Raw genomic sequence first — 24,461 nt, forward strand, 5'->3', positions numbered from 1 at the left:
TGTGTGTGATTTATCAAGGCTGAAACTGTCCTGCGGCTGCTCTTTTGTGTCTATATTTAGTACATCTAAAAAAAGTAAGTGCTAACTGGCATTTGCGCAGATATCTGTGAGAAAAGAGGTGATCTCGCTGCAGCTCCCGTTCTACGTATGCTTGTCAACACATATAGGTTGTCTTAAATAAAAATAATAGACAATATCATCTATTCACTCAAAATACGTTATGCTTTTATAGCTGCTGGAAGACTAAAGGGGCTGAATAAAACTAATTCGATTGATGCGTTTTTGTGTATGCTGGTGTTTGTGTTTAATGAAGTTGTTATTTTCATATATATGAAAAAATAAATTCTTGCAACGTTTGTTTCTTTTGTCTGTAGGGCACGCGTTCGCATGTAGTGCCAGGGCACACTTTTGGCATGCTAAAAAATTGGATTCCATTGACTCCTTCAAAAATTTCCTGACAAAGTGGTACATATCTGCTGCATATTTCAAAACTTAGCAAAACGCCAAATATTGCAGCATGATAACATGAATGTGTACTTAAGTTAAAGTTAAAGTACCAATGATTGTCACACACACACTAGGTGTGGTGAAATGTTTCCTCTGCATTTGACCCATCCCCTTGTTCACCCCCAAGGAGGTGAGGGGAGCAGTGGGGAGCAGTGGGGAGCAGTGGGCAGCAGCGGTGCAGCACCTGGGAATCATTTTTGGTGATTTAACCCCCAATTCCAACCCTTGATGCTGAGTGCCAAGCAGGGAGGTAATGGGTCCCATTTTTAGTCTTTGGTATGACTCGGCCGGGGTTTGAACTCATAACCTACCGATCTCAGGGCAGACACTCTAACCACTAGGCCAGTGGCCCCAACCACCGGGCCGCGTCCCGGTACCGGTCCGTGGATTGATTGGTACCGGGCCGCACAAGAAATAAAAAAAATAATTAAAAAAAAAAAAAAAAAAAAAAAAATATTTTTATTTTTTAATTAAATCAACATAAAAAACACAAGATACACTTACAATTAGTACACTAACCCAAAAAACTTCCCTCCCCCCATTCACACTCATTCGCACAAAAGGGTTGTTTCTTTCTGTTATTAATATTTCTGGTTCCTACATTATATATCAATATAGATCAATACAGTCTGCAGGGATAAAGTCTGTAATACATGATTGTATTTTTTTATAACAAAAAAAAAATACCATAACCCCCCCGGTCGGTGGGACAAATTTTCAAGCGTTGACCGGTCCGCAGTTACAAAAAGGTTGTGGACCACTGTTCTAGGCCACTGAGTAGGTGTCTCCATGCTGGCAGCATGTAGTACACGCAAAAACCTCATTTGAATAAGGCAGTCTGCAAGTTATCAATTGTACAAGCACTTTTAGGAGATCACAATCAACACGCCCACTAATAGTTTATAGTTTGTACACGATGGTTAGCGCGCAGTATTTGGATCTTCGTAGCTCAGGCTGTGTGTAAGGGAAGGTGTAGGACTCCTAGTTACAGCTGACCCTGAACAGGATTAAATGAATGCATGCATGAATAGACATAAGTTTAACAATCAAAATTCAACTGTAGAAGAAAAGAAACAAAAATTATGCACACTCTACACATTCTGTAGATGTCTAAGTTTAGATGCGAATGCAGAACCTCATGGCTGTGAGGACATGCTTACAACATGTTCTGCCATGCTGCACATTTTCTTCAAGCTGTCCTGTTTGGCAGCTTAGTCATGCAGTATGAGTGATCTGTAAGCCTTATTGTGCCGGTATATCCATCCATCCATCCATTTTCTACCGCTTGTCCCTCTTGAGGTCGCGGGGGTGGCTGGAGCCTATATTTATGTAAAATTGGTAAAAAATACTGTTTTATTTTGATTTAAAGTATCAATTTGTAATAGAAATGGACAGTAACAGTTTTTAGAGGGGAGAGACTGAGGAAATAGAGAGAGAGATGAGTGGAGGAGACAGCCTGGTTTTGAAACCTAGAGATCGACAGGCAGAGTAGAAAAGCAAAAACATGAGACAACAACAGGAACATTAATACAGTATGTATTAGGACCTGCTGGTTGATGAGATGGGTAGATGGGCAGAAGAAGAGAGAGCATGAAATAATCCACCAAACACAGCAATATAAGTCTGACAAAGAGTAAACAAATAAGAGACACTAGAAATAACAGCAGCACTTATACGGAGTGCAAGAAAGGCAGTGATAGAAAATTGTAATTACGGTGATATTGATAGCTACAACCACAATAGAGAGATAGGGATAGTGATTGTTCCTGTTCACATGTGTCCCCACATTAAAATCCAACACATATTCACTGAGTCTACCCTCGAGCATTCGGAGGTTTATGCTCTCTGATCTGCCACTGGAAGTCCTTGATAGTTATTAGAGGAACAAAATATTTCCCCAATGATCCAGAGGACAGTGTGCGTCCTGACCAAAACCACCAGGGCATCCCATAACCCACAGGGACATCCCTCTATTCAAAGATATAGCAACACACCCATACCACTGAGAAAGCGGCAGGGTGGCACTTGGGCCATACAAAGGGGACAGATGCACCCCCCGCCAAAGCCTGCTTCGTACAGCGCCAACAAGGCCCACTGGCTAAGGACCAACCAGCCAGGAATATGCGCTGACACCCTGTAGCGAACCCACCACGCACCAGCTTGGCCATGCTTCACCTGACCTGCTCTGGCCTTCAAAAAACCCCGTGTGCGTGTGTGTGCGTGTGCGTGTGCGTGTGCGTGCATATGTGTGTCCTGTGTACTAAAAACAAGGGAGAGCTTATTCTTGTGTGAATAAAATAGTAGATACAGATGTAGCGCCTTTCTCCACCCCTTAAGCCCTAGTGTGACTTGTGGTATTGTGTGGAAGGAGGTACTGTTGTAGACCATAGCGATGATAACCCACGCTGCATATTGGGATTTTATCTGATGAATCAAGGGGCCACCAGTAGGCCCAAAGCAACCAACCACCCACCAAGAGGGGACCTTGATGTGCCCTGCAACAGAAAGCCATGCACCCAAGGATCAAGGACAGCTATGTCCCCAGAGCCCAGTCATACAAATGTGGCCAATTAAACATTTCTCCTCAGTTTGTCTAAATAATTTTTCTCTCTTTTGGCCCCTGTCTTTCCCCACAGTATCAGCACACTATCCTATTTCCACAATGTGGAAATCTAGTTAATCAGCACGTTGATAAACTAATGCTTTCTCTCGTGTATTGATTGTAAGAGTTTCTTATGTCAGCAAATGCAGCTTGAAACAATCAATTAGAACTGACAACTCTTGTAATGACTGGATTTTATGAACATAGCTTTCCTTTTTGTAACTAACACCCGTTTACTTAGTTGTGTGTAGCTACTTATAACATTGGGTAGTTTTTTACAGCCATCTCAAACAATTCAACGAGCAGATCAGTGTACACATTTCTAGAGGACCAAAAGCTACTGCTTGTCAATGACAATTAGGAAGTTTTGCTGTGCGAACTGCATTAAAAATTGTTTATGCTACAATGAATGAATTATCCATCCATCCATCCATTTTCTACAGCTTGTCCCTCTCAGGGTCACGGGGGGTGGCTGGAGCCTATCCCATCTGCATTCAGGAAGAAGGCGGGTGTACACCCTGAACTAGTCGCCACCTCATTGCAGGGCCAACGCAGATAGACAGACAACATTCACACATGATAGTTAATAATTATTATGGTGAGAAGTCATTTGGGCGGTGCTCGGAGTAAAGCCAATGCTCCTCCACATCGAGAGGAGCCGTAATAGGTGACACAGGCACTGGGTCAGGCATTGGGGAAGTGTTCAGTCCGACTAGTACAGGAGGAGGCCTGGGGGAAGACCCAGGACACGTTGGAGAGAACTTGTCTCTCAGCTGGCCACGAGATCCCCAGGGAGGAACTGGACAAAGTAAACAGGTAGATGGAAGTCTGGGCTTCTCTGCTTAGGTTGCTGCCTCCGCAACCAAACCTCAGATAAGCGGAAAAAGATGGATGATATAGGTTTTTTTAGATATTTAATTTTTTAGAAAAGCTATTGTATTTGTCAGCATTGGGTGCCAGGTCAATATTTACTTAGCGTCAGAACAATCACAAATCAATCGTGTTCTGTATTTCAGGGGCATCCAGCAGCAGCTTTCCAGCTACAGAGAGACAGTGATACGGCAGGCCACGACTGCAGCCGGTTCAGCAGTTCACCGGGATGATGCTCCAACCTGCGGCATCTGCCAGAAGACCAAGTTTGCAGACGGTTGTGGGAACTTGTGTTCGTACTGTCAGACCAAGTTTTGTGCCCGCTGTGGGGGGAGAGTCTCCCTACGATCCAACACGGTGAGATACCGAGTGACCAATTGTATTGGTTTGTCTGTAAACATGTGAATCATACAATAATGCGAATATAAAATAAAGGGATTTTCACACTTCTATGTTACATAAAAAAACTAGAAAAGCGCTTTTTAGAGTTAGGCCTTACTTCTCAATTGTAGAAAAGCCCTGAATCCAGGCTTTGATCCGGAACAGGCCCAAAATGTAAATCACTTGTTCCTTATCTTATTCTGACATTTCCTGAAAATTTCATTCAAATGTGCCCATTACTTTTTGAGCTACTTATAGTGAAATGAAAGAGTGAAGCCTCTTTTCAGTCATCCACTGTCTTTGTCTATACGAGTGGAGGCGGGGTGGCAAGCATACACAGAACAGAAGGTAACTTAGTAGAAATTAAGAGCAGCCTCAAAATTTAACAACTTGTTCCGTATCCAATGGACATTTCCTGAACGTTTAATCAAAATGTTCCCATACCTTTTTGAGAGTGAAATCTCTTGTCAACTGTCATTGTCTCTGCGGGGCCGTTAGCATTCACACACACACAGAAAATTAAATGTAAGGTAACGTATGAGAAATAATCCGCATCAGGCACAAAATATAATTAGTTGTCCCTCATCCCTTTTCGTGTATTTCCTGAAAGTTTCAAGTTTTAAAAACAAAACAAAAAACTGCCTCACCGGGGGTGAAGATCACTGCTTGTTACTGATATTAAACATGCCTGTATATAGAGTTTATACAAGGTCTTGTGGTTTTAAGTTCAGGTGGAAGGCACGGAATGTGCCATAACGCAGCTGTGTTGTGTGTGGATTGGTGTTATATCGTATACTGTATTTTATTTGATATATTTAGTAACTGTGTAATTATATGGGCCCTCTGTGTGAATACACTATACGACCCAGGCAGAAGCTGCTAAAGGTTAATTGGGCATTAGAGTAAGTTGTGGAGCGAGGAGGTGGTCTCCCAGGGGTGCAGAGGTGCCCTATAAAAACACAGCAGGGGTCTCTGTGTAAATAAAGAGGTTATAACTTCCTCTGAAATAAGTGATGTCCCCTCTCGATCCCTACCCTCTGTTGCCTGTGTGGCATTTAATGACCCCAAACAGACTTCAACACCCACCCACAAAGAACAGGAAGCAAATGGTAAAACTACCGTATTTTCCAGACTATAGAGCGAACCAGTATATAAGCCGCACCCACTGAATTTTAGAATTTTTTTTTTCTCATATATTAGCTGCAGCAGTTTATAAGCCACACATACATACGTTGTGAAATGAGGTATTTACACATAAATATTTTGTAAATGTTTATTTACATGACTTAATTGTTACCAAACGGTGCCTGTAACACAGCAGCAAAACGGCTGACTTAACCAAACAAAATGTATTGCCATGGACCCACTAGCTGCAGAAGCTATCTCTCCAATCAGCTGAACACACTCAATAACTCCATGGTGACGTTTTGGTGATTTTACAAAACTGAATCAATACAGACATAATGCCATTGTAAGTTAATAATACTAACAAAGACACTTGTAAACGTGTTAGCATATTAGCCAATGCTAACAAAGCTCCCTTATTTACATTACAATAGCATGCACAAATATGCATGAAAAGACTCCTACAGACATCACACATTGAACGGTTTAGTAAGTAAGAATTGTTTGAGTTATACTGTAAAACTTACAAACGTAGCTTGGAGTGATGAATGAAGAATCCATATGAGTGCGAACGCTGTGAACGGTTAGAAGACGTAACACGACTTCTACTTCCGGTTGAAATCTCAGTCTAAACAAAAGGGCAATGCAGCACTGTCCAGTGAGCGCACTCGTACACAAAAAGGCGCCATGTCACAAATAATAACATTTATTCAGTGTGTTCGCTTTGGATTTTTTTTTTTAAAAACTGTTTGTATTACGACCGTCAGCAAAGAAGAATCCAAAAATGTGCCACATGGTTCAAAGCGTAAGAAAAAAGTATCAGCTTATAGTCCAGAATTTACGATAAGAGAATACACATCCTTATGCCTGTATATATTGTATTTTGTGGTGTATCGCGGGGGTCATCGCTCAGAACAAAACAGTTTATTTTATATACAAGTCTGAAAAACTTAGAGTTAGTACTATTTGCAAATAACACGTCATTTGGTTCAGAAGAGAATACACAAGAGCTAACAAAAATGAGTATATGAAAACATTGATGAGCAATCTATAGTTTAAAACAACATACTATCATTGAGCAAAACTAAAATAATGCTATTTTGTAATTGTAGAAAATTGTAGAATTAAAATTAACTGCTTCTTTCAACGTCTATGTTGAATTGTGCAGACGTAAAAATGCGTTGTTTCTTCATGAAACTTGTTAAAACTTGTTTGAAACAAACGAGAATTGCACTGATTTGGAATTGTGCCTATCGTTCACAATCATTATGAGAGACAAGAAAACATATGTCTTTTTTTAATTAGGATTTTAAAGATGATAACAAACGCTTGCAAGATGCAGCTAATGGGAGTCACCGTTGTAGCCTTCAAAGCCCTCTAAAACAAATTCAAAACCCTCAATCAACGTTTTATATACACACTGCAAGTCTATATATAATGTAGTAACAGTCACGTTCATAACAATATGTAATATGTTCAATGTTTACTGTATTTTGGTCATTTTAATCAATGACTGACTTCTTCCACGCAATAATATCCGTTTTCATAGCAGCACACGTCTGACTTCCAGTGTGTTCCTAATTCTGGATACAAAATGCTTGTGCGTGTTCTAATCATGGCAGACTTGGTAACAAACAACAAAGAAGACTATTTTTAGACAAATGAGGATTCACAACCATATCTTTTTAAAACTGAATAAACGGAGGATTAACGAAATAAACTGAGACGTTGGAGCAGACAGAAGCCGATAGAGTGATGTGAAATCGACTCAAAGCTGCAAATGTGGAATTTGGAGACAAGCTGTTTCGACAATAAAGCAAAACAAAAATCACTCCATATTCTCTACTGCTCGCTATTGTTACCATGTCTGAGTAATTTTGCAGATATGGGAACATAGCTACAAAAGTATACTTCATTCATTAACGGTGTTACAAAAAAGATCAGTTATAATAATACCTAAAGTTGGATATAGAGAACATTCAAATCCTTTATTCATTGAATCGAAAATACTGAAATTCCACAACAAAGTGAATTTGCAAACAGCTAAAATTATACACAAAGCAAACTACAATCTACTACCTAAGAATGTACAACAATTCTTCTCAACAAAAGAGGAGGAATATAATCTTAGAGAAAAATGTAATTAAAACATTTGCACGTATAACACTTAAGACCTTCACACAGTATGTGGAATTAAATTATGGAATGGATTAAGCAAAGAAATCAAACAATGTACTAATATAATCCACTTCAAGAAACTCTTCAAACTTAAAGTGTTTACAAAGTACAAAGAAGAATAATCATGATAAACATTCTGAATTTATTTAATCCATCCATTCATTTTCTAGATAATCTTATTTATCTCACCATATGAAATATAACTTACTCCACTAATTATTATTTGTTATATTTATTTATTTTTAATGTTATTCATTATGCAGTATATTGTGAATAAATTGAGAACAGGGAGTGAACAAAAGTTTTAGCAATTGCTATGTAAAGTAAAAGTGGTAGGATTAAATAAACTCTGCCTCTTTCTACTCCTTTTCGAACATGTTGAACAGAGAAACTGGAAATTGTGATGTATCATGTTTTATGCATGCATGTTCAAAATAAACACGAACTCAACATAAATGGCGTGCTTACCGCAAATAAACCAGAAAAAACGTCCCCTGCCAGCTGGACCAAACGCAAAACTGTCCATCGAGTGAGTCACACTTTATATTGATCATGATACACTCAGCACGTCATGCATGTATCATAACAGACAGCATACACAGTCTGTCTAGCGGTGTACAAACAAAACATGAAATGTGGGCTAATACTTTACAGATACTGTAATATGATTGTTCATGTTTTTCAGTCAGTAGGGTTGGAATAGTATTGCAGTGTTGTGCATTACAAACTCAATTACATTTCGTGCTGACATAGAAGCCAGCTAACCTCCTGCCTTAGTTAGCTTTTACGGCTAATACCGAAGCATGACGATATTAGAAAAAGACACTAGAAAAATAGGTCCTCGGTGTTCGCTCTTACAATAACAATGTAGCTACTGTTTGGTTATCATGCAGGTTACAGAATGTAAATGAAGTATTTGTGACGGTTTTTGAATGCATTTTTTAAAGTGACTCATTGGTAGAATTGATTGCTCCCCTTAGCTGCATTGCTAGCTACCTAGACTGAGCCGATTTTTACATGTTACAAAAGTTTACATGTTAAATGCTTTTGTCTTCTTGTATCTCATAAAGACTTACCTGGAAAAAGCGACAACACTTAGAAAGCAGCTTTAATTTATGCCACAGAAAAGACTCACATTCACTAACTGTGTCTTTCTTTCATTTGCCTGTCCTTCTTTTATTGTACATGAATGGATGACTGGACTGAAGGAGGACAAAGTGGTGAGTACAGAGATTTTGTTGAAGAATAATGAATGTGTATATCACAATTTAAATCATATGTAGAGTTCGAGCTGTATGTTTTGTAGCGTTTCTTTTTACACATTTCTTACCATATCAACCAGTTCTTAACTGGGCTCACCTGGTTACCCTCATTTTCCCATTTTCATTAGGTGGCAGGCATATTTGATATGTATCAAAACAAGCAAATGTATTCTTCAAAAATAGTCTTCATTCAATTCAATTACACGTACTTACATAATTTAAAGTGTATTTTAGAGCATATTGTTAAAGAGGTAAGAGTAAACAAACTAAGTACATTTAAATTTCAGAAAATATTAAGAGGAACATGACGACTGCATGTATGAAATTAATTAAGTAAAATTAAATAGCAAATGTGTACAAACGTGGAAAGGAATATGACAAGTGCATTCATAATAGTGAAAAAAATTATCAAAATTGCATGAATTCAAAATGTTTCTGAGAAAGTTGGGCATGTCAGGTCATGTTCAGTGATGTTTCATGGACAGGTAGGAGAGGTTTAGTGTATTAAAGTCTGCATTTTAAGTACAACAAAATCTGAAGAGCAGGGCAAAATTAAAAGTATTTACGTTTTTTTATACAGTATTGTTCAGCATTGAAATGTAAATATAAGAAACAGTAAAAAAAGACGAAATTTAGAATTGGTAATTTATTTATAACTTTTAATTGGGTTTGTAACGCAGCTCGTACCTTTGAAAAGTTGAAACATTGTTGCCCATCAAAATAGGTTTAAATCCATTTGATGTGTGCTTTGCCCACCGAAAAAAAACATGTAACATTTTTTTCAAAATATATATATTTTTTTAAAATAAATATGGTTCTAAAAACAATTCAATAGAATGTACTACAAACAACTGCAGTAGTTTTATTAATGTTTTGTGCATTAACAATGTACAGCATATACCCTGGAGAGTGTACTTCCAGTTGCTTCTCCATCAAACACACCATCAAAAGCTCCTGCATGTTTTCATGGATAAATGTTTGCAGTTTAGATATTATTTTAACATCTTTGGGTAGCGTTATGGACTCATTCTGCTTCAGTATGGTGTAGGCTAGCAGTGTACACTCAAATTGCTACACAAAGTTGGTGACACGTTTGGCCATGTTTTTGATCATTTTCTTTATTCAATAAATATCATCCGTTTTTTTTCTGTTTGTTCCCATGGTTGGAACAACTAATTGTCTCACTAGCTACAGCTCCCCCTGTGATCTAGTGTGCCCCCCTGTGTGCCACTCCAAATTTTATTGGCTCTTGACACTGTCAATCAAGCAGTTGCTACCCTCTATTCCAGACCTGGGCATTCTGCGGCCCGCGGGCCGCATCCGGCCCTTTGTGCGTCCCTGTCCGGCCCGCGTGAGGCCAATTATAAATTACAAAATAAATTTAGAAAAGTATCTATGTCGAGTGTGCAATACAACGGTGCTGCTTTTGTTTTGAAAATCGTTATTCGTATTACTTCCGTGTGGACGTATGCGTGTGCGTGATTGTGAGTGAATGTGAACAGCTGCAATCACAAATTACAAAATAAAGTTGAAAAAACATCTATGTCGTGCGCGCAATACAACTGTGCTGCTTTTATTTTGAAAAGTATTATTTATGGGCGTGTGTGATGCACGGTTTACACCCGAGACGCTAAAAAGAGAAAAGTTGATGAAGAATGGCGTGTTTCCAACAAGACATGGACTGCAAAGCAACGTTCCCTCTAAGGTGCGTGCCTGCGCAATTGCACACTGCTCAAGCGTCCGCTGCGCGCAGCAAATATATGCCGCGCACCAAATCAAATGCCATCTGAATTCTAAACAAAATAAACACATTTATTCTGTGTAATTTTGCAATGCAACTTTGAGTGACAGTGACAACAAGCGGCCCTAACGGTGTTCGTCAACACCGTTCAATTGAACACCGTTCAATTATTGTAACGTCTATCGAGATGCTTCGAGGACAGGAATTATATCGATCACTTTATTGAGCAAAACTGTTTATATTCGGACATAACCACACCAAAAACATGAGTAAAACAATTCTATCTCGAAAAACTAGTCATTTTCTGCCGTACAAACCAGGCCAAAACCAACTTGTCATCTGTCACCAACACCCATCGCACTAAACCACTGGTGCGTTTATGGCCACACAAAGAGTCGGACAACTCAAACACCACACAAAGTTACTCTATGACTCCTCAGTCATACGTGTGCTTATTTTACTGTCATTTATTATTAATGTTAATTTATTTATATTAGTCATTGAATGCTGTTACACACACTATGTTGAAGTATTACTATTATTATTAATTATTATTATTATTATTATTATTTATCTTACGGTATATATCAAAAATAATATTGAGCAAAATTTAATTGAAATATTGTCGATGTGGCCCTCCAGCAGTGCTCGGGTTGCTCATGCGGCCCCCGGTAAAAATTAATTGCCCACCCCTGCTCTATTCTATCACCAAGCAGATTCAAAAATAAAATGCAGTATTTGCTTTTACTATGACAGAATGCAATGTTTAAAACAAAGGGGGGCTTTTTATTTGAAGTTCTACAAACAAGATGTGACTGTGGACGACTTCAGGTAAGACACTCCCACTGAGTTATGTACATTGAGATTGAAGTGTTGCAGCCTCAGGTTAAGAATAGGGTGACTAATCACGCATTGTCATTAAATTTAACACGTCCCACTAATTGAGACGTCCCGCATTGCTAACAGTCGGCCTCTCGTTTTGAAATGCGTGTTTTTCCGAGAATCTGGCACATATCAAGTGGAAGGCACTGTGTGGAGAAAGCAGCGAGGGCCGGGCTGTTTACTCATGTCAATCAAACTGCGAAACAGATGGACACCCACCAACAATAACATTTGTACGGCATCAGTACATGCAGCACGAGAGTAAGCAATGGAAACAAGGGAGAAAATCACAGCTGTACAGCTAAAAAAAAGTAAATGCAGCTAAAACAAAAACTGGCAAACCATCTATTCTTGGGTAAATCCAGTGCAAGGAGAGTCTGGTAAAGTTTTGTGTGTGAATATGATGTGAAACGACACAGAAGCTGCAAGAGTCACAAAAAATGTTTAGCTCCAAAGGAAACTTCCCAGTCGATAAGATAAGATAATCTTTTATTTATCCCACAATGGGGAAATTTACTGTGTTACAGCAGTAAAGGGCATTGATTACAAACAACATGAACTAAGTATACTCATTATTTAAATATAAAGCTAAAATTAAAAATTTAAAAGAAAAACAAATATCACAGTATGGATTTTTTTTGCAAAAAAAGATCAGCTGAGGGCTGCAGCTTTAGCAAACATTTGTAGTCAGCATTTCCAGCGTAACACAGACATGCACACAGTGCAAATTAAGTGTAACACATTATTGCACATAGTGATATGATAAATATGATATAACATTAATATAACTATTTATACTTGAAAAATTATATCTGCAATGTTTCTTTGATAAAGTTTTGTTTCTGCAGATTTGTTGTTATTGTAGATCCAAACTCTGCATTGGCATTCTACACTGTTAAGCTCAAAAACTGAATCAGCAAAATACATATTCACTGACTGATTTTGAAAGGCTGTCACTTAATAGACATTTCTCCAATAGGAGAAGCAGTTTCATTCATTTCTTTCATTAGTTCCTTTAGTTACTGCATAACAGAACTGTGCATGAGAGTTTCATGCATTTTTAACAAGTTTAACTTTTTCACATGAACAGCTGTTAGCAACCATAAATAATTTGGCATTTTGTATCCGTGATAATGACTTCATTGTTTTTTGTGTGATTCACGAGCAGTAATTATTATTGGTCTACATATACAAGAAGGTGCATGCCTTCGTTTTTGTAATTTTTAGGAGCCCCCCCCCTAATTTATTGGTTGCACCTCCGTGCCACTCACCTTAAAATAGTCTGGATCAGCCCCTGGAAACACTGGATGTTTTGGTCGGCTTTTACGGGGTTTATTCTGACATTGACTACACCAACTAGAGGCGGGGAGGCTTGGAACCCAAATATTTGATCGCATCATAAAGCATAACACTTCGCCGAAAATCTCGTAAGGTGATGCACTAATAAGCCGAGGTACCATTGTACTAGTTACCATTATGTAATAATTAAATTTCACTCAAAAGGATCATGTAAGTTCTATTCTGTTTATACTACAGGCAAAATTGGTTTACAGATCAAATCATATGGTGAAGAGCTTCTGTCATTTGCAAGTATACGCTTGTCCACATATCAGAGGTCTGTTATACTGTAGCTGCATGGGTTGTTATAGAGACAACATCACTACATACGCTGGTGACGTATAATGCAAACACACACTGGTGTTGATAAGTGTCGCCATAGATGTCCGATTCATGCCCAGAGCCTCTCTGGTCCCCACTAGGTGTTCATGCCCATTTATACACCATTGTTGGCAACACCGGACTGGCATGGTGGGTGGTGTTATTAGGGATGTTAACAATTAATCGATTTTCGATTAATTGCCGTTAAGAAATTACCCGATTAAAATTAACGATTTCAATTAATTGACAATTCCGTTCTGTCACGGTCGGTGCGGTGGTTTTCTGTGTGAAGGTAATGCTGAGTTTATACCTCGCTAGTCCACACGAGGGAGTTGTTGCTTATTGTACTTTTTCCAAGCAGCAACACCATCACGTGACCAGCCCTACATGTCCGCTGTACACATGAGAGTCCACATGCGAGAGAAGAAAAACAAACATGAAGCGACGCAAGAGAAGTGCTGTGTGGGAACATTTCACCCTAAAAGAGGACGATGCAACGTGCAAAATATGTAAGGCTGTTTTGAAGTACAACAATTCAACCAGTTCGTTAAATTACCACCTAAAAAGTTTACATGCCGCTGTGCTTGGAGGAGAGAGTGGAGGCGGAGCACGGCCAGGCCAGCCCTCCGTCGCCGAAGCGTTTTCCAAAAGAAAAGCGGTGTGTTGATTGATTGTTGTAGCCAGGGTTGGCTAAACTTGGCTTGCTTAATATTTTACTATCACGATCACCATTGTCTTTCAGGAATGTTTACTTGAAGTTGTTGTCAGCCTGTTTCAAGCTGACTGATTATTACATTAATGTTTACACTAATAGTTTGTGAGAGACAAACTAAGATGGGCATAGTGCATGCACTTTATTTTATTTTATGCAGTGACATGTTTTTCATTCAGTTCTTCTGTCAGCCTCACTTGAGCCCAAATGTTAAGTTGAATCAATGACTGTTCTTCTGCAGCAGGCTTAGGTTTACTTATTTTGCTGTTACTTACAATTTCAGGGATGTCTGCCTTATATTTTTTCAAGTTGACTGTCATATAGGCACTTTTCCCAGTTCAAGAGGGATTCAATTAATGTTGCAGCTTGCAGGCTGCTAGCCTTCTAATAGTTTGTGAGACAGACTAAGATGTGCATTGTGCATGTTGTGCACTTGATGTTACTTTATTTTTCTTGTCTTTACAGTAGTGAGTGAGTGACATGTTTTTTCACTTCAGTTCTTGTCAGCCTCACCCGAGTCCAAAGGTGAAGTTCTGCAGCAGACTGCAACAGCCAACAGGCTTACTTATTTGCTGCCTGCTGTTACAATTTTCAGGGATGTCTTCCTTGTATTTTTTCAAGTTGACAGATAGGCATTAGGCACCTTTCCCAGTTCAAGAGGGATTATATAAAATAAAGCTAGCTATTATGGCTGCTGCCACTACCAAGTCTTGCATGTGTGACAAGACTAAAGTGCACTTTATATTATATTCCTCATGTTACAAAGATGACTTACTTTTGTATCAAATAAACATTTGATTAGGGAATACAATGTCCTTTGTATTTTATACCAGCAAAATTTTGATTTTGATTTTGTACCTTATTGAGGGGAAATCTCAGATGGGGGGAAAACGCCGCTTTATCAACTAATCGATGATCGATCGATAAGGTTATCAACTATCAATTAATGAAATAATCGATAATTTGCATCCCTAGGTGTTATGCCCAAAGGGGATTAACTAGTCAATCCTAAAGTACTTAGATCTGCTCTACCTCCTGAGACACTGCTGCCCCTTCGAGCAATAGTAAATCATTTACTGCCCAATTATTTGAGAATCACTGCTCCACTGTGCAGTACTTTACTAACCATTGTTATTATTATTTGATATGTATCACATCCTAATGAAATGTTGATGAGCTCCACTAGTCTATGTCTAGCTTTCACATATTTGCATTTAACATCCTCTCCTAAGGCTACAATGCTGAGCTGGTAAATTGGTTTTAGTGAGAGGCCCTTAACCTGATACGGATAAACTTCCGTTCTGAATGTTTTGGAGGGCATTTCTCTTGCACCGAGGCACCGAGGTTGACAAAATTAATCTTGCAATGACAAGATTGTGCTATTAAGGCAGAAATACGTAAAAGACAATGTGTTGCAAATGTATATCCATTGATCCGGCCATATGAGTAATGATATGCTGCTTTGTGTCACAGCACAATGTGGTAGAACAATTTTAAACGACGTGCCATCTGTTGTTAATGCCACTGCCGCTCATGATTACTATTGATTGCCAGTCTCACTAGTTGCGTCCACCTCCATGTCCATCTCTCATTGACTGGTCTTAAGGGGGCTATCACTCTTTTATTTGCTGCCCTTTGCCATTAAAAGCATACTTACACACAAACAGTTACATATATCGTAACTAGGTGATGCAAGTTACACATTTCTCCCAGGCTTTTATATAAGAATACATATAATTAACACTCATAGAATAAACAATGAAACATGTTCACACGCTTTAACACAATTTAATGTTTAGTGAGTAGATGAGTGATGTGCATGTTGAATTTGTTTTTATATGGTATATAAGTACCTACGCTCCCACATACATACACAAATACAGTACATACCTACACACTCAAAGTTCTTACATCCACACACACATTCACTGTACAAACATACATATACACATACTGTACATATACATTCACACTGTGCAAACATACATATATACATACTGTACATATACAATCACTGTACAAACATACATATACATATACAAGTACATATACATACATACACTCATGCATATAATCACCTTTCATCAAACATATATCAACATTGTTGCCCTACGGGAAACTGGGTAACACATGGCACACTGACAAAGCTTAACCTATTGTTACTATAACAATCTACAAGGTTAATATAGTTGGCTTCTCTTTTTTCCCCTCCATTTATCTGCTTTCTTTTGTATTTCAAGTTATCATTACATATATGTATTGTTGCATTTGAAACAATTGTATTGTTGATAGAGGTAATTATTGTTATTATTCATTATCAATAGTGCTATTTATATTGGTATTTTTATTGCTCCATTTGTAGTTTAACAATATTCATTGTCATTTCTGTATTATTTATTTCACTAACTGCTTCTTTGCTATGACTTTTACAATCATATTTGTGCATACCCTATTTGCTGATGTTATGTTATTGTTGTTGTTATTGTTATTGTTGTGTTTGTTGTTGTTGTTGTCTGTCTGTCTTAACCTCCTCGTGCCCTCGCAATTTCCCCCTCTGTCTTCCTTTTTTCCTCTTTCTATCCCCTCCTGCTCCGGCCCGGCTGCACCAAATATTAATAAAAAAAACATTTAATAAAGTCAAATACAAATGAGGCAACAAGAGAAGTATCCCACACTTCTCTTTTGTAAAGTAAATTTGTACAGCCGATATGGGCATCTACAAAAACAATATGATTTGCCTGAGTAAAACAGATGTGTTAACCACATTTTCACCGTGTTGCACCTGTAATGTTCACATCAGTGATGGGCAACTTTTGTGATTATATATACATATACACTTTTGTATGTGTGTATATATATATATATATATATATATATATATATATATATATATATATATATATATATATATATATATATATATATATATATATATATATATATATATATATATATATATATATATATGTGTGTGTGTGTGTGTGTGTGTGTGTGTGTGTGTGTTGAGGGTGGCAACATAACTGTAACAAGAAGCCATGCTAGCGTTTATTCCTTGCTGATGTTTTGGAGCTGGCGAAGCTAGGCTAAGCTAGGCTTAGATGGCCTCCGTGTGACGCAAGTAAAAATCAAAGATTGAATGCTTTGAATGATTCCAAAAATGTGGAGTTTTGCGTAAAAAGGATGAAAGTATAGTCAGTAGATGGGGAAAAGTAGGAGATTTACCTTGTCACGAGTGCTGTAACACACGTCCTGTTTCATAAATACATTGTTGTTGACCAGCAGATATTATGTCTCATGATTTTAATCATCATTTTATTTACTAAACCCACTAACTTTTACAATATCAAGTGCTGCATGGCCAAAATTGCCTAAAAAGCACTATAGGATTACATGTAATACAAAGCTTCATGTTATAATTGAACTAACAAACAAACTTGTAGCAGATACCATTAACGCGATGTTGTATCCATGACTTTACTAAGTGACTCACCAGTTCAACAATATATTTGAGTTTCATACAATTATAATGTTTGTTATCAAATATATAGCCATCATATCTCATGTATTTATGAAATTCCTTATAGTGATGGAGTGAAGATATTTTGTCAAACCCCCCAAAAAATTAACTAATGAAATGGATGTAGTACATTTTGGGATTTTGTTGATATGATGAATATATTTTCCAAATAAACATAATAAACTATTGATGCTGTGGTACAGTTATTGAAAAGAGGGGTGGCTTTCAGTTTATAGCATAGAAACCATTGGTAAGTTTATTTTTTATTTTTACATGATTTTAATGTTGGACATACCTCTCAAAGCATCTCAGAAATTGTAAAATCTCTTCAACTTCAACAACCCCCAAAAAGGCTCCTTGACCCGGCTGATTATTTTCAATTCCTCTAGTATTTGTTTTACCTTTTTTTACCCCCCAGTTATACTTAAATACTGTGTTGATATTGTTAAACTGTCACCCTTGTAGTGATCCAATGTGGTAAAGTGATAACAGATGCTTCAACTTTTATTCATACAAAAACCACAGGGGGTCGTGTAGACAAATAATGGAGGCTTTCAAAAGGTAATTTTCAGCAGAAGTACATCACCAGGATCCAAAATGGTTTAAAAAATACTTTTGGTAGCATGTCCTATTAATTTTCCATATGACTATTGTTTACAGAAAACTTACTTTCTGTCATAATCATATTTGCATGACATATTGATAGTTTTCATAACACAAATGCCCTTTTTATGCATTAGCTTTCTGTGTCGGTGCAATGCGTACTGTACTTGTTCACTGTATACTGTATGTGTGTATATGCGTGTGTTGTGGTGCCGGTGCTGTGGTGTGCTGATGTAGTACCTCATTAGCTGCTGTGGACACTAATCTCCTTTGTGGCAGTCTTTCAACCTTACTTCAAGATTTATAGACGCCTTCAGTTACGGCTGCCGCCTAGCATGCTGCCGGTGCCATAAGCTGTCCTTGGCTTCCGACTACTCCCTGTTCCTAACTATTACGCTTTTCTTTCCTGTGGCCAAATGAGGAATTCATCTCGCTGATATGGGGCAAACGTGTGTGTTTTAGCTTTATCTGAGGCATTAGCCGAAAGTGTAGTGTTGCCTACTACTGTTATATGACTGGTTATTGTCACGGCGGGGGTGCAGCTTGCTGCGCGGTTGTTCTCCCAAGATGCAAAAATGGACGGCTCCGGACGACAGTGTGAAGGTAGGATTTGATTTATTTAACATAAATCACCAAACTACAAAAAATGCAGGCAAAACAACAAAAAGGCAAGCGTGCCTTTCACATAGGAAGCTAAGACTTAGCATAGACTATGACATGGAATCCAAAAAATGTACGTGGCATAGGTGTGACGCAAACAATGAAGCCAGGCCGACTGACTGGCAAAGACAAGCTTAAATAAATAAATGATAAATGGGTTATACTTGTATGGCGCTTTTCTACCTTCAAGGTACTCAAAGCGCTTTGACAGTATTTCCACATTCACCCATTCACACACACATTCACACACTGATGGCGGGAGCTGCCATGCAAGGCGCTAACCAGCAGCCATCAGGAGCAAGGGTGAAGTGTCTTGCCCAAGGACACAACGGACGTGACTAGGATGGTAGAAGGATTAGTGCTCGGGAAGCAGGTGAGCACTAATCAGAGACAGGTGAACACAATGACTAACCATGGTGACAAAACAAACAAGGAAGTGCAACCAGGAACTAGAGTCTTATACAGAAAATAACATAAAACATGATCCAAACCACAGATAATGACAGAAACCCCTCCTCAAGGTCAGATTCCAGTTGTCCAAAAAGCAAAAAACAAAGCAAAATCAAGAGTCATGGGAGGGCGTGGGGGGGGGGACTTGGCGGTGGGTCGCCAGACCAAGTGTCCCTGAATCCAGTGAGGGAGAGTCAGGTGGCGGCGACGCGTTGAACACCGCTGCACTTGGCGAGGCGGGCGACCAGGGAACAGCCACATCCGTGGCCGACGGGGAGGTGGGCGCGTCGTCGTCGAGCCAGGCGTGGAAGCAGCGGACGTCGTCAAGGCAGGCGTGGAAGCTGCAGCAGACGAAGCAGGCGTGGAAGCCGCAGCAGACGAAGCAGGCGTGGAAGCAGCACCAGACAAAGCAGGCGTGGAAGCAGCAGCAGACAAAGCAGGCGTGGGTGCAGCCACTGGTGCTCGCCGTGGTGCAGCGACAGGTGCTCGCTGTGGTGCAGCGACCGGTGCTCGCCGTGGTGCAGCGACCGGTGCTAGCCGTGGTGCTGCTACTGGTGCTTGCCGAGGAGCAGGAACAGGAGCTAGCCGAGGAGCAGGAACTGGAGCAGATGCTAGCCGAGGAGCAGGAACAGGAACTGGCCTTGGAACAGCAGGTTCAGATGCCGGAGAGGATGGCGTCTGCTGGCCCACCGGAGATGATGGTGGCGTCTGCAGGCCCACCCGAGCTGAGGTTAGCCATGAGCTTGGCGGAGGTGGCCTAGCTAGGGATTGCGACTTGGCATGCCGATGGACTGGTGGTGGTGGACGGGCCAGGGGTTGCTGCCTGGCTGGGCGCAGCTGAGCCAGCCCACAAGCACAGCTCCCGGCACCAGCCCCCCCCTCAAAAAGCGGATACCAGATGCGCTCCTTGCGGTCTGGAACAGTCTTTAGGGGTGGGTGGAGGGAGGTCAGGAGGGGGGTAGACTCCTCCCCTTTAAATTGTCCAAAACGTTTCTCCCCCCCACCCCGAGATTGTGTGGGAGGACAGAGGGAAAAATTATGTGACGTGGGCAAGGCTAGAGTCCTTAGGGGCAGAGTCAGAGTCACTGGGGGCGCCAATGGACTGACGTCATTATTGCCGCTGTTCATTTGGCTCGCAGCCCAATCGAAAAAATGTTTGGCAAAATGCGTAACAGGATTACCAAACAACTGAGGGGAAGAGTGGGCTGCTTAAGGCGTGCTGTGTGCCGGAGGAGGAGTTTGGGGGAACGACGCATCCTGACGGCGAAACAAAGCTTTTCTGGCTGGCTTCCATCTTCGCCAGTGCGTCTCCATCACCTTGTGGTCCTTTGCGGAAGAACGAATTGCTGGCTTCATTCTGTCACGGCGGGGGTGCAGCTTGCTGCGCGGTTGTTCTCCCAAGATGCAAAAATGGACGGCTCCGGACGACAGCGTGAAGGTAGGATTTGATTTATTTTAACATAAATCACCAAACTACAAAAATGCAGGCAAAACAACAAAAAAGCAAGCGTGCCTTTCACATAGGAAGCTAAGACTTAGCATAGACTATGACATGGAATAAACAAAACTTACGTGGCATAGGTGTGACGCAAACAATGAAGCCAGGCAGAGACAAGCTTAAATAATGCCTCTGGTTAGTGCTCGGGAAGCAGGTGAGCGGGCGAGCACTAATCAGAGACAGGTGAACACAATGAGTAACCATGGTGACAAAACAAACAAGGAAGTGCAACCAGGAACTAGAGTCTTAAACAGAAAATAACATAAAACATGATCCAAACCACAGATCATGACAGTTATAGGATTGGATGTTAGTGACAGATTGCGCCTGCAAGTGATTGTAAATTACAACTTCATACTCTTACAACATTGCAGTATGTATGCCTGTATGGGAAAACAAAGCACGTTGTTTATTCTGTCTTGTGTAATTGTCATTTTTGTGTGGTACGAAGGAACTAAGGGGCAGGGTTATCTTAAAACACTCAACAAAGATAGGAACTAAAAATTGGCATAAGACAAAATTCAATCAAAATCGTCTATTTCAGTGGTGTCAAAACTTTAATCAAAAACGGTACTATACTCTGTCTGAAAAATACCGGGGTTTTTGTTAACAGGCAGGACGGCGCGCCATTGCTGGTTTAACGAGCAGAGGAGCATGTTTGGCAACGCACAATCACGCAGTACTTACAAGCAGACAAGGAGTGGAGACAGGAAATGGAGAAGGGATGCAATTTGGCTTAAAAACTAACGATAAAGATCAAGCTATAACACTAATATGCTGTTCTACAAGGGCTACTTAGCTAGCGGTTAACCTCCATCCGCAGTCGGCAGTGTTTTAGCTAGTATTATCCCTGCAGGGCGAGGACTAGCTAAACATGCTTCACTTTACACTTTTCACTTTACCTGGGCATTCTGCGGCCCGCGGGCCGCATCCGGCCCTTTGTGCGTCCCTGTCCGGCCCGCGTGAGGCCAATTATAAATTACAAAATACATTTTAAAAAGTATCTATATCGAGTGTGCAATACAACGGTGCTGCTTTTGTTTTGAAAATCGTTATTTGTATTACTTCCGTGTGGACGTATGCGTGTGCGTGATTGTGAGTGAAATAAAGTTGAAAAAACATCTATGTCGTGCGCGCAATACAACTGTGCTGCTTTTATTTTGAAAAGTATTATTTATGGGCGTGTGTCCGTGTGTAACCTGCGAGTGAAGGTGCACATGCAGCGACAAGTGATGCACGGTTTACACCCGAGACGCTAAAAAGAGAAAAGTTGATGAAGAATGGCCTGTTTCCAACAAGACATGGACTGCAAAGCAACGTTCCCTCTAAGGTGCGTGCCTGCGCAATTGCGCACTGCTCAAGCGTTTGCTGCGCGCAGAAAATATATGCCGCGCACCAAATCAAATCCCATCTGAATTCTAAACAAAAAAAACATATTTATTCTGTGTAATTTTGCAATGCAACTCTGAGTGACAGTGACAACAAGCGGCCCTAACGGTGTTCGTCAACACCGTTTAATTGAACACCGTTCAATTATTGTAACGTCTATCGAGATGCTTCGAGGACAGGAATTATATCGATCACTTTATTGGGCAAAACTGTTTATATTCGGACATTACCACACCAAAAACATGAGTAAAACAATTCTATCTCGAAAAACTAGTCTTTTTCTGCCGTACAAACCAGGCCAAAACCAACTTGTCATCTGTCACCAACACGCATAGTACTAAACCACTGGTGCGTTTATGGCCACACAAAGAGTCGGACAACTCAAACACCACACAAAGTTACACTATGACTCCTCAGTCATACGTGTGCTTATTTTACTGTCATTTATTATTAATGTTAATTTATTTATATTAGTCATGGAATGCTGTTACACACACTATGTTGAAGTATTACTATTATTATTAATTATTATTATTATTATTATTATTATTATTTATCTTACGGTATATATCAAAAATAATATTGAGCAAAATTTAATTGAAATATTGTCGATGTGGCCCTCCAGCAGTGCTCGGGTTGCTCATGCGGCCCCCGGTAAAAATTAATTGCCCACCCCTGCTATAGGAGGATAGCGCTCTTCAATGTAAACAAATGTCATGGGTGGATCTGCACCTGACATCCACTGTAATAATAACAAGTACAAGGGCATATCTAGTCAATACTGCAATGATTACATTGATATTTTTTTATCGTCACAAAATATTTTTTTCCTTTTTTTACATTTACATTATGTTTATAAACTCAGGAAATACGACCCTGGACACATGAGGACTTTGATTATGACCAATGCATGATCCTTAAACTACTTGGTATCGGATCAATACCTAAATTTGTGTTGTGCTCATATGTTCACAATTTTTTTAATGACAAAATTGTTCTTTGATTGCAATAAGAAACATGTTTAATGTGCTGTAATATTTTTTGTTAAAATAAAGACAAAAATGTAATTTTTTGTGGTACCCTTTATTTAGAAAAGAATCGCAAAGTATCGAAATACACTTTGGTACCGGTACCAAAATATTGGTATCGGGACAACCCTAATATATACATATATATATACATATATTTATATATATATATAGACGTATACAGTATACACACATATTGTATTAATATAATATATACATATATGATACATTTATACTTACACACAATCAATCAAAGTTGATTTTTATAGTATATACAGTTTTGAAGTACATGTATTTATATAAATATCAAATGTATGTGTAATGTAATCTTAATGAATTTGAAATCAAAATCATTTCATTAACTTCAGTTGTTTTTTAAAAATATATATTATTACAACTGTGTGCTGACACAATACAACACTTTTTTCGCCACACAGCAGAGCGTTGATTGTAGCGTAACAACAATCATTTTTACAAAAATAACACTTCAGTTTGCATTGATTAAAGCAAGCTATAACAGACTTAACAACACATAACTTCAACTACTTTCACTTTAACCCCACCCATGTCAGACCGTGACGACATTGCTATATGAAATATAAATGATAAAACATTAAATACTAAGAGTATGTGAAAGTTCAACTCCTATCTTGTTTCTTACCCTGACGATCTTTTTAAAGTTTTGTAATCAATCAGAAATATAATGCATCTCAAATGTGCCAAACATGGGGAAGTGTGGGGAAAGTGTTTTGCATATCACCCATCATGCGTTGTAATGAATTTATATATGTGTCATTTTAAATTATATACTGTATACTTGTTTTATAATGTCCACAAAGTTCCCTGTCAGGATGTGTGTACTGTGTGACTGTGTGTTTGTAGCGGGTATTTGGGACACGCTAATATATAGTAATGTGTTATTGGCACTAATAGGACAGGAAAAAATATAGGACTGGGTATAAGACTAATAAAGACAGAAAACACGGGCTAGTGGGGAACAGAAGATCTAAATTCGGCTGCAGGAGCTGGTAGTCAGTAATAATTATACAGAAACAGAAAATTAAGTTGGGTGCAGGTACCATGTATTGTGAAGAATGAAGAACAAAATATTTACAACAGAAAAAAAGGGAAACATTTGAAAAACCCAAAATATTTACAACTGCAGTTGGAGATTGGTTGATAAGTGCACTTCAGAAGTTATTTGTTGGATTGGAATTGGACAACAAAACTTGCGTGTCACAAAACAGGAAATATAAACAGTCCCAGAACTGATGCAACGACCCACGGGTGTTTGGTGAGAGGTTGTATTGAATGTCCAAGGGTTATTGTTAGGAGAAAGAGTGAGTGGGATTATGCACCAGAGTTCATGGAGTGTGTGGGGGGACAAGCTATGGCAG

At 39.3% G+C, this 24,461-nt stretch overlaps 1 protein-coding gene across 1 annotated transcript in view; it reads left to right on the plus strand.

Moving 5' to 3' along the window:
• Positions 1 to 24,461, plus strand: part of LOC133656992 (regulating synaptic membrane exocytosis protein 1-like) — a 115,205-nt gene that overhangs the window by 79,371 nt on the left and 11,373 nt on the right. The window contains exons 3-4 of the mRNA XM_062057879.1: positions 4,126 to 4,336; positions 8,872 to 8,883. Of these exons, the coding sequence (XP_061913863.1) occupies positions 4,126 to 4,336; positions 8,872 to 8,883 (223 nt within the window). The remainder of the gene's footprint in view (positions 1 to 4,125; positions 4,337 to 8,871; positions 8,884 to 24,461) is intronic.

Source organism: Entelurus aequoreus, linkage group LG09 (genome assembly GCF_033978785.1).
Source record: "Entelurus aequoreus isolate RoL-2023_Sb linkage group LG09, RoL_Eaeq_v1.1, whole genome shotgun sequence".
Lineage (NCBI taxonomy): Eukaryota > Metazoa > Chordata > Actinopteri > Syngnathiformes > Syngnathidae > Entelurus > Entelurus aequoreus.